We start from the raw sequence: 15026 nt of genomic DNA, 5'->3' as shown, positions 1-15026 counted from the left end.
TTTCTACACCGATTAAATAAAATTAAAGACCCTTTTACCCCTAGACAAAATATAAAAATAAAGAAAAAATATAACAATTATATTCTAACAAAAATATACACTTAAGAATGCTAATATCCAAACAAAAACTCAAAGTCTCAAAACTACTTTATTTTTAAAACCCATATTTTCTCGGAATCTTACAAAATATATATATATATATATATATATATATATATATATATATATATATATATATATATATATATATATATATATATATATATATATAATTAATATTAATAATAATTTTTCAAAGGATGTCAGATTTGGTCGAAGAGTAAAGGGTATAATAACCATGTAACACTTTTTTTATCTATATAATATGAAAACAAATATTAATTATTATGTTATGTTCGACTTATTTTTTGAATCCAAAATTTAGTATATATCCATTTTGATTCCAAAATTTAGTATATATCATATCCAGAAGAAAAATTTGAGTGTTTCCTGTTAACTCAAATATTTTTCATAATCGTACATAAGCCTCTAGAATTATTTAAAATTACAAATTGACCTAAAATATTTTTCAGTAATTTTTAAATTGATCCTTACTTAATTGTTATTATTTTTCAACTTAGTTTCTAAATATTTTTCATAATTGTAAATTAGTCCCTGTCCCTAACTAACTTATAATAATTACAATTAGCTCTTTAGTCAACTAATTAAGTTAATTTTTGTAAACACTTTAAAACCTCAATGTAAATTAATTATTTGATCTACCGCTATTAAACTTATAATGAACTTTGTTTCATATTTGATTTTCGCATCAATTTAATTATTGCAAATTTTGCAACTAAAATTTATAGTAATTATGGATTCTCTTAATAATTTCGTTAAAAAACCATTATGAAAAAGATTTGTAAAGATTAGAATGAAGATAAATCACTTATATTTTTATTAAAAAAAAGTAAACTTTAGATTTATTTCAATTTCATAAAATCAGTTTATAAAATAAGATGAGTACTCACTTTTATATTTTAAATTAGTCTTATTTTTAGTTGATATGAAACTTCCACCACACCTCATAAAATAGATGTTAGAATATAATAAAACAAATTTAAAATTTTCTTCATTTTCAATTGAAACACATTATTTTAGGTTTAATACAGGTTTAAAATAAGAAAATTATATGTTATAAACCTATTATTTGATCCCAATTGTAAAGAATAGAAATAAGAGAGCTAAAATCATATCTCTAACATATTTTCTTAACTCTTGATAAGAATAAGATGATTTTTTTACTCTTAGTTACTATTCATGCTATGAGAAGGATAAAGTTAAATTATATATATATATATATATATATATATATATATATATATATATATATATATATATATATATATATATATATATATATATATATATATATAATTTTCTTCGATTGCAACCTTTCAAATGTAATTGCAAGGATGAAAAGAATATATTTCCTTTGCAATATTAATATTTTTTTCTTTTTGTGAAAAGACTTGTCTCTAAATACAACTACATTTTTAAGAAAAGCTTTATTCTCCTCTCCTCTTCTTTTCCTTTTCTTAGTCATATAAATTTTTAGTCATTTAGTTTCAATTGATTAGAGTTACAATTAAGTTTTATTTTCTTCCTATTCTTATTAAATATTACTCCATAAAATATGATTTCTCTCTTTTTAAACTTCTTGTGAACAACTTAAATAGAAGAATACGTAACTTTAAACCTTCCATTTCATTATTAGAATGTCATTTACTTCTTTAAGAGAAAAATAATTAATCTTAAATGCAAACTGTTTTTTATCGCATTTTTATTTAAATATAAATTCTGTCAAATTTTATTTTACGTCACATGAATTTTTAAATTCTAAATTTATAAATAAATTCTTTGGTATGAAAACCTAGACTTAGATACGCTAGATTCAAAAGTCACTTTATTTGAAGTTTTATAGAGAAAGTTATAAATAAATATTTCCTTATAAAATGTTTATACAAAAATACTAGTCTTTTTATTTGTTGTTTTGATTTTAATTTTTTATATTTATTATGTTTCCTGGAGAGTAACTAATTACTAGAGCATATTAGTATGTCAACATTATTTTCTATTTTAGCTACAAAATAGTTTAGATATCATACATTAAAATTTAAAGATAAAACGCCGAGAAAAATGTAAGAAAAAAATAACATCTGAATTTATATATTTATATAGATACGAAAAATGTATATATTAAAATCTCTGGCACGACTTTGATAATGTCTCAAAACCAATGCTGGTTATACACGTGCAATAATTGACCAAAATATAATTATCATAAAAATTCCATTTGACACGTGCATAAACTTTGTTGCTGAGTTTTGTTCCGAGTTCGTTGGGCCAGGTGAACCTAAAATAACACATAGAAAATTTGTTAAACTTTGTACATATGATTTTCTTAATAATAATCTAAAGCTGTTTTCTGCTATTTATAGACAACCAGATTATTTTTTCATGTTTTAACCCTTTTATTTATTTATCCCTTCATATATCCAATTCTAATGACACAGGCAACAATTATCAAGATATTGATGAAGGCTTTTACTTTAATTATAGTAATAATATTTAATATTTATTCATACATAATTATTGTCACCCTTTTCACTTATCAAACATTAAAGGAGTGGCATATTAATATTTTTTTTTCGTAGAAAAAATATATAACTTAATAAAAATCCATTTATCTCCTTAATTAATTACTTATTTATTCTTAATGCATAGAGTACAGATAATAGTTAAAACAAATATTTAACGCAATATTAATTTTATAAAAGAATAATAAATTTTGAGATTTTTTCTCCCATCATATAAAGTGGAATGAAAAGAAGGTATTTTTCAACAAATGATTATTAACCTTACTATAATTTCTAACACCCTAATGAATTGAAGTTTATTAAAAAAAATAAATAAATAGATTTTATGGTATGTTTAACAACCATCTTTTTCATTTTAATAAATGGAAAAGAGTGTATGCTAAAAAAATGTATATAATATTTTTCATCTCTAAAAATTTCAAAATTCTAAATAAGTAGGCTTTATTTTTTTCTTATGAAGTTATTAGTTATATTAATAAGTTTTTTTTTTAAAAGTTGAAAACTTTTTAATGTGATTTATATATATATATATATATATATATATATATTCAATTCAATTTTTATTTTATTTAAAAAACTTAATATACTATTTTTCGTTAGACCCATATTAACACTATTTAAAAAAATAATCAAGTGTAAAATTGTATAAATGATTAGTTTTTTCAGTCTTTACTCTATTTTCACTTCTATTTGTTACACTTAATTTAGTCTATCTAAAAACGGTTATGGAAGTGTGGTGAGTAGAAATCGAAAAAATAAATAATTAAAAAAGTTCAGAATTATTTAGATATGTTTATTTTTTAAACAGTATTAATATAAATTTAATAAAAAAAGTCATATGGACTAGTTTTAAATAAGATGATAATTAAATTAAATATATTTTTTTTAAAAAAAAACTTAGATAAAAAACTATTAAATTTAAAAGGAAAACTTACTTGTGAGGCAAGACAATGGATTAACATGTTGGCCACATCTAGCAGGCAATTGCTGAGCTTGAGTGACATTAATGCCAGCGTTTTCTGCTTGCCTTGTGCCTCTGTTGCTCAGCAAGCTACACAGACATTCTGCATCAGATTCAATCAAAGATTTGAGAGGCTCACAGCAACTATCAGGAGGGTCTTCACTTCCATTGAGGTACCTTAAGCAACCTGAAACCTTGTTCAGGCAAGAACTATCTTGAGCACTTCCTCTTCCCACACTCTGCAATAGTACAACAAATGCAATGCAGCATACTGCTTTCAACATTCTTTCCATTCTTTTCATTGCTATAGTTTTTCTATGCCCTTAGTGCCGTAACGAGTAGTATTTATATGTGAACGTTTGACATGTAAAAGGAGAAAGAAAAAAGTGATTTTGAAAATGAAGTTGATTAGAAGTTGGTGATCAAACTTGTAGCCGAGGTTGACCCTTTTGGCCTTTGTTGATCAAGCTTTTCAATGTGTCGCTCAGAGATAAGAGGTCGGTTCCCCGGGTAATGTCACAGTTGGACAGGTGAAGCTACTTTCTTTCCCAAGCCACACCTATACCTAATTTTTATTCGAATCATAAATTACATATGAAATATATATATATATATATATATATATATATATATATATATATATATATATATATATATATATATATATATATATATATATATATATATAAGTAATACATATATCTTTTTATTGAAGAATTTTAACTTTTTAATTCTGTATTTCTTATAGAAATAATAATTAGCAACAATATCACTTTTACCTTTCATTACTCATTGAATATTTAAAGTTCCTACCAATAAAGCAATATTTTTTCCGTTGAAAATTAGATTTTGAAAATTATTTTGGACTGTTTAACTAATCCAGAGATATGTATTTATCCTTAATGTCCTAAGCAGCTGCAACAAAGTGTCGGATATTTTACGTTTGAGAGTACTTTAAAAAAATACAAATAATGAATAACCTTAAAATAAATTATAATAATCGTACCATATTTAATAAAGTTCGTGCTTTAAAATATGTTTTTTAGTATTTCGAAATAATTTTAAAGTTATTTACAAGACACGGTTTTTAAATAAAAATAAAATAAGTAGGAAGTTCATGTATTTTGATATCATGACATTTATACATTCATCATTATTTGTTATTATATAATTTTTTTATTAAAGAATAAAAGAAAGAACCAAACTAAACCATGTTCAAATTTCAAAAGAAAAAACTATATAAATACGTAGGAAGTTCATATTTATTAAAAAAAATTCCCTGAAAAAGTCTCAATTCTAAAGCTATAAGGTAAAATGGTTTATGGTCAAGACCAAAACGAGCTTGCCTTCACTAATAACTCTAATTAACTCTTAAATATTTACAAATTAAAAATTAATTTCTAAATATTTTACATTAATTATGAATTGGTTCTTAATTATTTTTAATATTTATAACATAGGAGCAAAGTTCGAGCCCAACTTAATTTGGGTTTGGTTTAACCCAAAATTGTTTGAAATGGGTTTAACGATAGTTGACCTTATCACAACCTCAATTAGCATGAAATTATTGAAACTTGACTTGACATCGACTCAACGTGGTTCTGACTCGACTAACATAATGTGGATATAACTTGACTCGGCCTGAAGTGGGCCAAATTAACTTGATTTGGTGTGGATCAAACTAAACTAGACCCAAAATCTAATTGACTTAACTAGACCCAACCTAGTTTGACTTTATTCATTCTAATATGAACATAGCTATACTCGATCCAATGTGGATTTGACTCGAATAAGCCTACTCATAACTCAACTAGAGGTAGGTCCAACTCAACTTGACTCATCCTAAGGCAGGCTTGAGCTAACTATACAAAATATTGTGGGTCTGACTCAACTCTATCCAAGGTGAAGTTGACTTGACTTTACCTAAGGTAGACCCATTACAACTCAATTAGAGGTGGGCATGACTCACCTTGGCCCGAGGTCAACTTAACCTAACTTGGCTCATGCTAGACCCAAACCAACATGGCCTGAGGTGGTCTTGACATAACTTGGTCAAGCTGGGCCTAACTCAACTTGACAAAAGTTAGGTTTGAATATACACAGGACGAGGTGGACCTAACTCAACTTAGGATGAGGTGGACCTAATTCAACTTAGCCTAAGGTAAACTCAACTCGACTTAGCATGAGGTGGACTTGGCTCGACTTAGTGATAAGTGGCTTGGCTTAACTTGGATTGAGGTAAGCTCGACTTGTAAGATATAGGAAAATAGGGGTTTTAAAAATAAAGTAGTTTTGAGACTTTGAGTTTTTGTTTTGAAATTAGTGTTATTGATAACAAATTGTTATGTTATTACTTTATTTTTATATTTTTGCCTAGAGGAAAAAGAGTCTGTTACCTTTATTTAATTAGTGTAGAAATTAATTAAGGGGGTAGAAAAGAAAAGCATGCAAATTAAATAATTTTGATATTTAATAAAATGATATTATGTAAATCTTTTAGAAGATTTAGTTGTTGTTATTTTAAAAATTAGTTAAATGAAAATAGGAGATATAATCTTGATAGATTTAAAGGTTAAAAGTGATATTATTATTAAAGAAAATCATTATTAGATATTATTAGATATTTTAAAAGATTATGTGGATTTTAAAAAGATTAGGTGGTTTATGATATTTTAAAAAGTATTTGAGAGAATAAAAAATGAAATCTTAGTGGTTTTAGAGATAAACTGAGAGATTTTATTACAAGGAAAAAGATAGAGATATAATAGACGAAGATAAAAAGGAGAAGAGTAAAATGGGGTCGGTATTTTGTTACCCTAAAATAAAAAAAACAAAATTTAGAAAGATAAGGGAGAGAAAAGACGTTTTCTAAGAGAAAAGAGGAAGAGTTGTAGAAAACCTTAGTGCAAGGGAGGATCTATGGTGCTTTTGAAGTTAGATAAAACCCTAGTATTAGCCAAGGTATGGGGAGGCTTACCATTGTTTGTTGTATGCTATGCCTTCTCGATTTACTTGCATGAAAATACTTGTTTGATATGTGTAATATGATTAAGATTATGATTATTTGTTGCTATTGTTGGGCAACGGTTTGTGTGTGCATGAGAATAGGTTTTTGGTAATATTTGTGATGGGTTTTTCCTATGAATGTATTATGTATGTTTTGTTGGGTTATCCCAATAAAGGGTTTGATGCTAAGAGAGAACAAAGTTATGATGCTTGGAGGTTTCCATGCAAATATATGTTGTAAGTGTTGGGTTATTGGACTCCCTTCCTATTTGGAGAATAGGACAAATAATATGGGCCATTATGTCTCACTTTGTTTTAAAAGAGTTGGGTTAGATTACTAGGGCACACTAGAGTCATTTGAAGAGACGAAAAAACCAAGTGAGAAAGAAAGAAAGGGAAGAAGTCATTTCTGCATAAAACAAAATCTGCACTGGTGTTTTCGTCGTTGTAAAGTCATTCACCATTGGATCAGGTTGATTTTTGGATAATGGGTGCCAAGCGTATGGTTCTTCATTCTGACCATTCAGATCATCAATGGGAGGTCTAGTTTGGGAGAAATCAGTCTCGCATCAACAACTCTGTTTTACAGAATTTTCATATTTTTTGTTCTCATTTGTAAATTTGCACTGGTGTTTTCATCATTGTGAAGTCATTCACCATTGGATCAGGTTGATTTTTGGACAATGGATGTCAGACGTATGGTTCTTCATTATGACCATTCAGATCATCAATGGAGGTCTAGTTTGGGAGAAATCAGCCTCGCATCAACAACTCTGTTTTAGAGAATTTTTATCTTCTTTGTTATCTTTTGTAAGCATTTATGCTTAGTTAGTTTGACTGTTGGAAACCCCATTTGGTGTTTTTATTGGAAAATCTTTTGCATCCTATTATTGATCACAATGGATTTTTTCTTTGGTTTGGAGGACTCATGGATTTTTACCCTTGCATTGATTAATTTTTCACGTTAAAAATTGTTGGTGTCTCTTTGTGCTTTGAATTCTGTTTTTGCTCTATTTGTTTGGTGCTCCTCGTAGATTCTCACAAGAATGAGAATTGAATTTCCATTGCATTATTACTCTTTGTTAAGTTGCTATTGTTTTTGGCCCGTTTTCCCATTAATAAAGGTGTGGTAATAATCATATGCAATATAATTGGGTTATTGAAGGTATAACACGTCAATGATTGGATCTGGATAATTCAAGTGATGTATTATATGTGTTTGAGTATGTTTACATGGGTATGTGATGGTTGAATGCATGTATGATGTGTTAATTATGTTTCCACGTGATCTAGGGTTGATGTATATATATTTGAATGCCTGAATCATATCCAAGATGTGTTTCGATTGATTTCAAAAATAATTGATTATCTGGGATGATAATCAATTATTCGTTCTTCCGTGAGTTTCTAGGTAAGTTTCATTAAGATAATCAATTATCTTAAGTGAAAATTGATTATCAGAGTGTAGTTTGTGAAAATTGACAAATTTGATGAAGAATGGACATGGACCAAGCCTAAGGAGCTGTGGAAGGTGATGATAATCAAAGACTGAGGTTAGTGGTTATATTTAGGGTTAGGTTTGACTTGTGGTTGAGAGTAGAGCACTAGTGAGTCTTGAGTATGTGATTGATGAGCATGAGAGTGGATGATAAGTCTACTTGTTGTACCTCATCAAACCTGGTTTTATCTGCATAGAGGTGCTTCCTTTTGCCTTATGTTCACTGGAAGAGTTGTTTAGGTATTGAGCCTTCCTTGTGTGGGGGTGAAGGTGTGTTCCTTGTCCTTATGTGGCAGGACTACATGTTCCTTAGTTGGATTGCAGGACTACTCGAGTAGATTTGTAGGGGAGACTATAATTCATCTATAGGCGAGGCTACAGATGTCTTGTAGGGGAGGCTATAGGTGGGATGTAGGAACGACTGCAGTCGGTAAGGTAGAGTATAGGAGTGAGATGAAGTCTTAACACTATGGTGTTATGATATGGTGATGATTATGGTGTTGTTCATGACTGGGATACTCATAATGGTGGTGTATCTATGATGATGATCATGGTACTTGAGATGTTCCAGGTGTTTCTATGTTGATAGCGATGTTACTATAATGGTTATAGTAGGTAGTTAGCATAAAAGCTAATGGGTAGATAGACCAAGGGTCTAAGTGTGAGATGTGGGAATGACATCAATGGTTAAAGATTGAGGATCGAGTAATTCATTATGTTTGAATTGTTTATGTTATCTTTAACCATTTTAAGAATCCTATTGTTATTACTTCCATGTATAGGGTGTTTGATTATGGTTGATATAATCAGAAGATATGTATCTTGTTATGTGTTTGATTATGGTTGATATAATCAGTGTGTATGAATCTTGTTGTTATAATTGTTTTATCGGTAGCTTACCCCATACATGTTTGTGTGTTTGTGAATGAAATTATCGGCGGTGATCGTATAATGTGTTATACGTGAGCAAATGATATTGAAAATGTTCTAGATGCATGATAGATTCGTGAGATGACGAGGGAAATATTTGAGTTTCTTTAAAAATTTATTTTGGTATAGACTTTTGAAACAAAGTAATTGTAGTTGTTTTATTACCTTAGTCATTTTAATTACTTTTGGAATAATGTAATTGGATATGGCATTTGGAACTATTATGTTTTGAATAAATTATGTATGTTGAAAGGTTAAAGTTTTTGAAAAATACATTTTCATATTATCATAAAGTTTTAAAATTTATCGCTTTTTGTAAAACCGTGGCATCGTAGAATTTGGGGTGTTATTCGACTCAACTCTGCATAAAGGTAGAGCGAACATAATCCTTTTAGAGGTGGGTTTGGATCAGCTTGAGCTTGGGTGGGCCTTAATTGACGTAAGGTGGGCCTGAACCAACTCATGTGTAGATGATTTAACTTGGGGCAAGATGGACACAATTTAACAAGGATCGAGGTGAGTCCAAAATCAACATGACTCGAGGTGATCCCAACTTAACTAACCTAACATGAGTCAGACTCTACACAATCCTATATGGGTTTGTCACACCTAACCCAACTTTGACTTGTAGGATAAAATGGAAAGAAAGAGAATGAAGCAAAGTTTAACATACTTTTTAGCCTAGATAATGGAAATTTATTTTTCTTTTCTGTTTTCGATGGCAGAACCTCAATCATTGATGCTCTTAAACAATAGTTGTGGTATTTATAGTTTGGTTGTCTTTAGGGTCGTCAAGACTATATGAAAATCAAGTTACAAATTATGTTAGTAAGACATCGAAAATAGAAAACATTGATCAACAAAATTAAAATGTGTAATCCTCACCACTCATCATAGATGGAAGGGGACAAGATGGTAAATCGACATATATGGGTAAGCCAAGAGGATAACAGTGTTTTAGGGAGGTTAAGATACAAGAAAATGATAGTTTTAAGAGGGTGACATCTTTGTTTGTTGATTTGGGGTGCAACATATATCTCGAACTGACCTTCATTCAATAATCCATTTTTTGACAACACCAAAGGGAAAAGAAGGAAAAACAGGAAAGTATTTAGAGCACTATGTTTGAAAAGAGGTTTTACCCCTAGAGTTTTGGACTTTAAAGGAATCTCAATTTTATTTACTTTTTCCCTAACAACATAGTATCTCTAAAGGTATATTTTAATTGTGTGGGGTTGTACAATACATGATAGTAATTCTTGAACTTTAAAATCTTGAGGCATCGAGAGTATATACCTTTGGCCTTCTTCATGACGATGTGAAAATCAAGAGAAATTCTTATTAGCCTGACCTTGACCAACTCTTGGTGGTTGGTTTAAAACCATCGAGTCCACCACTCGAAAAACTGAACATTACACAATTATTTTCAAAAGAATGAGGGAAAAATTGTAGAGGCTTTTTGGGAGAGTTCCTAAATAACTTTGTAGGGAGGTTAGTTTTGTTGAAGGAAAATCGAAGGATTAAAAACATTATGGAATCGAGGGAATGAGAGATCTTGGCTCAATTCAAACTATCTCGAAACGTATTGGAGATGGTAGGCATGTAACTTAAAATCTTTGAAGGAAAAACCCAAGATTAATACATCTCATGTAAGATATTTAGCCCATATATCAATCTTCTTTGATTGGAGTCTAGGGTAGGTTAGAGAAATCTAGAAGTGAGTCATTTGTGGCCTTAAAAAGTCCATTTAGATCCTCGATTGGTTGAAGGAATGGTATGACAGTTTCATTAAATTGAATTTTATGTAGTAAAAATTTTAGGTAAGTATGATAGCTGCCTACATTACTCTTGCACATTAACACTTGATGTCGAACAACTAACTTTATACCTTCAAGGGTGCTAACATTTTCTAGGTTAGGAGGTGTTTTTTTCTTGAAAAATTGAAACCAAGATGGTCTAGACAAATTTTTGTTTGGTTTTGATGAGCCAAAAAGATCGACGACTTCAATGAAATATACACATGGGCTAAAAGAAATTTGGCAAGACTATTAGGTAGAGAAACAATATGGGTAAGATAAGCTAAGTTGGAAAAGTGAGGAGAAATTGGAACAATGTAACCATGATGGACAATACACCAAGAAGGCCACATAAGTTCCTCAAGGGTAACCATGATGTTGGGATCATCAATAAAGTGTCCAGTCAAAAAATGCCCGTATGTCTTCTTTTATCATTTAATCTTCGCTTCGATATTAGTTTCAGGGTGTTGCTCCCTCCACCACCACTCCTTGCTTCCTCCACCTCCCCATTCCTCTTTTGCCCTTCAATAATTATTACTGAGATTAATTTTCACCATATCCATTCACTTTTTAATAAAATATTAATGGTCTCCTACATGAATGCACCCCCACACCCTTTCACTTCCACGAAACACATTCCCACGTCCGTTGATGCATGTTTAGATTTTCCATATCCGTTCGGCTTCCATGCTTTCTTTCCACCACTAACACAGTATAAAAACACTGCATGTACCAATTCTCATTTTCCCACCTATGAGACCCCTTTTACCTACCACTACAATTTATATACTAATAAGGCCTCTGCAGAGACATCATGCATCCTAACAAAATAAAAAGGCGACCTTCTTAAACACACACACACACTCTTGCACCTCACATAGACTTTCCATGCACTCTCATCTTCTTTCTGCTCCCAATTAATGTTCACGTAACAATAACTTCCTCACCAACCACAACATAACATCATCCAATTATCCAACTTCCTTCTTTTCTTACTCTTCCCTTTCATGTGTTATACTGCATGACCCAATAAACTCTCTTTCATCCTTCTTCTCTTCAACCATTCAAATTTCTAAACCTACTAAATCTAACCTATGCATTTTATGAACCCTTCTTCCATTCTCTCCACGCACACTCATACATACCTGCACAACCACACTTTCTTTTCTATAGTTGTGGACCCCGACTCCATCACCTACAACTAATAAATGTACAAAATTAACCAACTAAATATAACTAAATTAATAACCTAAAAAAACAAGAAAACGAAAAGCGAAGCAAGGAGATCCGTTGGCCCTTCTCCTTCATCGGATGTTGACGTCCGTTAACGCATATTGACATCCGTAAAAATCACAGAGCACATATCATACAATGCAGAACACATACAACACATATCATACAATCAATTACAACAGAAGAGCAAAGAAACACTAACCTCTTAGAGACCAAACGAGAATGAGAGAAAGGGAGATGGGGTGGGGCTGCAGAGAAATAATGAAAGGGAGAAAAAGAAAGGGAGAGAGGGGGGTTGCGGAGAAAGAAAGTGATAGAAACAAAGAAAGGGAAGGGGAGAGGGGGTGGGGGTGGGTTGCAGAGAAAGAGAGAAAGAAAAGGAAAGTGGGGGGTGGGGTTGCAGAGAAAAAGAGAAAGAAAGCAGGGTATTCGCGCTGCTGAATATGAAAATGAGAAATACAGAAAGAGGTTAGGATTTTAACATAAAAAAGTTAAGAAAGTAAATAATAAATGTAAAAAAGGGTAATTTTGAAATAAAAAGAAATTGAGGAGGTGGAGGAAGTCGTTTGGGGTGATGGAGGGAGCAACTCCCTTAGTTTCATAAGGGAAGACAAAAATGTGGTATTTTTGATCCATGGATTTAAGGCTAATGATGACAACAACATCAAGCAGGGTAGGAGCGTAAGGCCCACATGGTAGCTATATTGCATTCAGATTGAAAATACTAACTTTCTTCAAAAATGAGATTGGGCCCAAAAGGTAGGCCTACCAAATGAATATAAAATATTTTTTGAGATGGTTACACTCAAGTAGGCATGGTGAATGCCTTTTAATATGGGATTATTGAACATGTAAGTGGATATGATGATTCTGTTTAATTAATGCATAAGTGTGTGTAGACTTAAGGAATACAAAGTTGATTTTCAAGACTTCCACGAGGATCAAGAGAATATTTCTTCCATGAAAAAATGAATTAATATTCTCTTGCAGGACATTTTGTTAAGGATATGGGTATCGATAAAAAAAATAAACGACTTACGAAGAAAATAAAAAAAATCGAAAAAAAATGAAGAAGTCGAAGGAAAGATCTCAATTAAAGAGTTGGGGATTGATCAAGAAAGAGGAAAAATCAAAGTTTACCAAAATAATAAATTCACAAAACAAAATCAAAGAAGTTACACAAAGAACGAAAGGGAGGTTGAGTAATATTGCAAACAAAGGCTTAGTGGACATAACTTATACAATCGTGAAACGTGAGCAGTTAGATAATTATTCTAATCATTATATAACTTTGTTTTTATTTTTGTTTTGACTTAAAGGTAAAAATGAGGAGAAATATAAATACGTGATTTTTGTTTGAAATGGAGATGATAAATCGTATTTACAACAAAACACTTTGAAAATATCTAACCAGGATAATGACAATTCCAATCAATATTATAGCAATTTGGATCATGACTTTAATTGATTTATTTTTTAAGTTCTAGTTTTATCATTGGTAAATTATTTTCTTGAAGTTACTTTTCTTACATTTTACCTTTGTAGTTTATTTATTTTCTGACCAGTTTACATTCTTCGTAGTTTTACTTCTTTACAATATCTTCCAAACACATTACTTTAATTTATCCTTCTCTTCAAATTTAGTTTCATAGTTTTAACCACTTTTTACATCATTTATGTTTTGGACAACAAGTTAAGATTTCAAGCTACCTAAGACTTTCTAAAGATCTATTGGAAGCAATGCAAGAGTTGTTAATAAAAAGGCAATATAGTGAGTTATATACATTTATAAAATATTAATTCAATATATAAATGGTTTACAAATAAATTTTATTTTGATCACCGAATCCTAAATCAAATACTCTAACTTGAAAATTAAATTATTTGCTAGTTTCTTTAGAAAATTCTAAAAATCGAGTTTATTTAGTTCATTAAAAAAATCGAATAAACATAGAGCGAAAATGTCAAGAAACACTATTAGATCACTACAAAAAAAAGTGCATTACCGAAGGCCAAGAGCCCTCGAAAACAGTCCAAAACCGTCGGTAAAAGGTAATTACAGACGGCTTATCGACGACCAAAGAGCCCTCGGTAAATCCCTTGTCGCTAACATTTACCGAGGGCTTCCGCCCTTCGATAATTACCGAGGGCCAAAGGCCTTCGGTAAATACCGAAGGGCGAAAGCCTTCTGTAAGTTGGAGGCAGATCTAAGGCACAATTGTATTTCTTATGAAACCAAACTGTTCACAACACAAACAGACCTGCATAACATTTTCCAACCACATACAGACCTGCATAATGTGCATCTCAATGATGCAATCATTGATCAGAAAAACAATATAACATTTGAATCATCCATTAATCCATAGAACATGTATTTATATTTAAAACATAAAACAATGTAACATAATTATGTTCTAACATCCAAATCATCCAATTGATTTAACATCCAAATGATCTAAACTCCAAATGTTCTAATATCCAAAAGTTTCTATAACAACTAATAACAAAATGAAACTAATAATGTACATAGTTATCATTAGAATGATCTTCTTCATCCTGCTCCTCAATAGATGGTTGGACTAGTGTAGGTTGAACTGATGTGGGCTGGATTGATGAGGGTTGGACTGATGTGGGCTGTTGAGGGACATCGGGTGACGAGGAGGGTCGTGGCTGGGTCTAAGGGATATTGAATTCATCCTGTGAAGTTTCAGGCAACACTCTCATGACTAGGGCCTTAAAGTTTGTAAACTCAGCTCTCAAATCAGTGATTTCCTGGTCACGTTGCTCCAGTGCCTGCGTGAGGCAGACAACGGCCTTGTCAGTAGTAGTGGTGGAAGAAGAAGGTTGATGCTTCAGAGTACCTCCTCTCGATTCTGTATAGTTTGTAGCAAATTGTCGTGCACCGTACACTCGTCCCTTTTTCTTCCCACCAACGATGTCGACCCAACACTATGTCCTAC

At 30.9% G+C, this 15026-nt stretch overlaps 1 protein-coding gene across 1 annotated transcript; it reads right to left on the bottom strand.

Annotated features, from left to right (window-relative positions):
• Positions 1 to 2181: 2181 nt before the first annotated feature.
• LOC148200912 (non-specific lipid transfer protein GPI-anchored 30-like) lies at positions 2182 to 3893 on the bottom strand. The gene is made up of 2 exons (XM_088111796.1): positions 3575 to 3893; positions 2182 to 2395 (listed from the first exon to the last, which is right to left on the bottom strand). Exons 1-2 carry the CDS (start codon positions 3891 to 3893, stop codon positions 2286 to 2288), a joined length of 429 nt encoding a protein of 142 aa, XP_087967922.1. The 3' UTR covers positions 2182 to 2285.
• Between the last annotated feature and the right edge of the window lie 11133 nt (positions 3894 to 15026).

Source organism: Vigna umbellata, chromosome 4 (genome assembly GCF_029865625.1).
Source record: "Vigna umbellata cultivar VRB3 chromosome 4, Vumbellata_1.0, whole genome shotgun sequence".
Lineage (NCBI taxonomy): Eukaryota > Viridiplantae > Streptophyta > Magnoliopsida > Fabales > Fabaceae > Vigna > Vigna umbellata.
The sequence above is the reverse complement of the archived record's forward strand: the minus strand, read 5'-3'. Positions and strand labels throughout refer to the sequence as shown.

Coding starts and splice junctions, on each gene's coding strand:
- LOC148200912 (XM_088111796.1), bottom strand. CDS start 3,893: ATGGAAAGAATGTTGAAAGCAGTATGCTGCATTGCATTTGTTGTACTA. Junction 2,396..3,574: donor TCCATTGTCTTGCCTCACAA/GTAAGTTTTCCT, acceptor GTGTTATTTTAG/GTTCACCTGGCCCAACGAAC.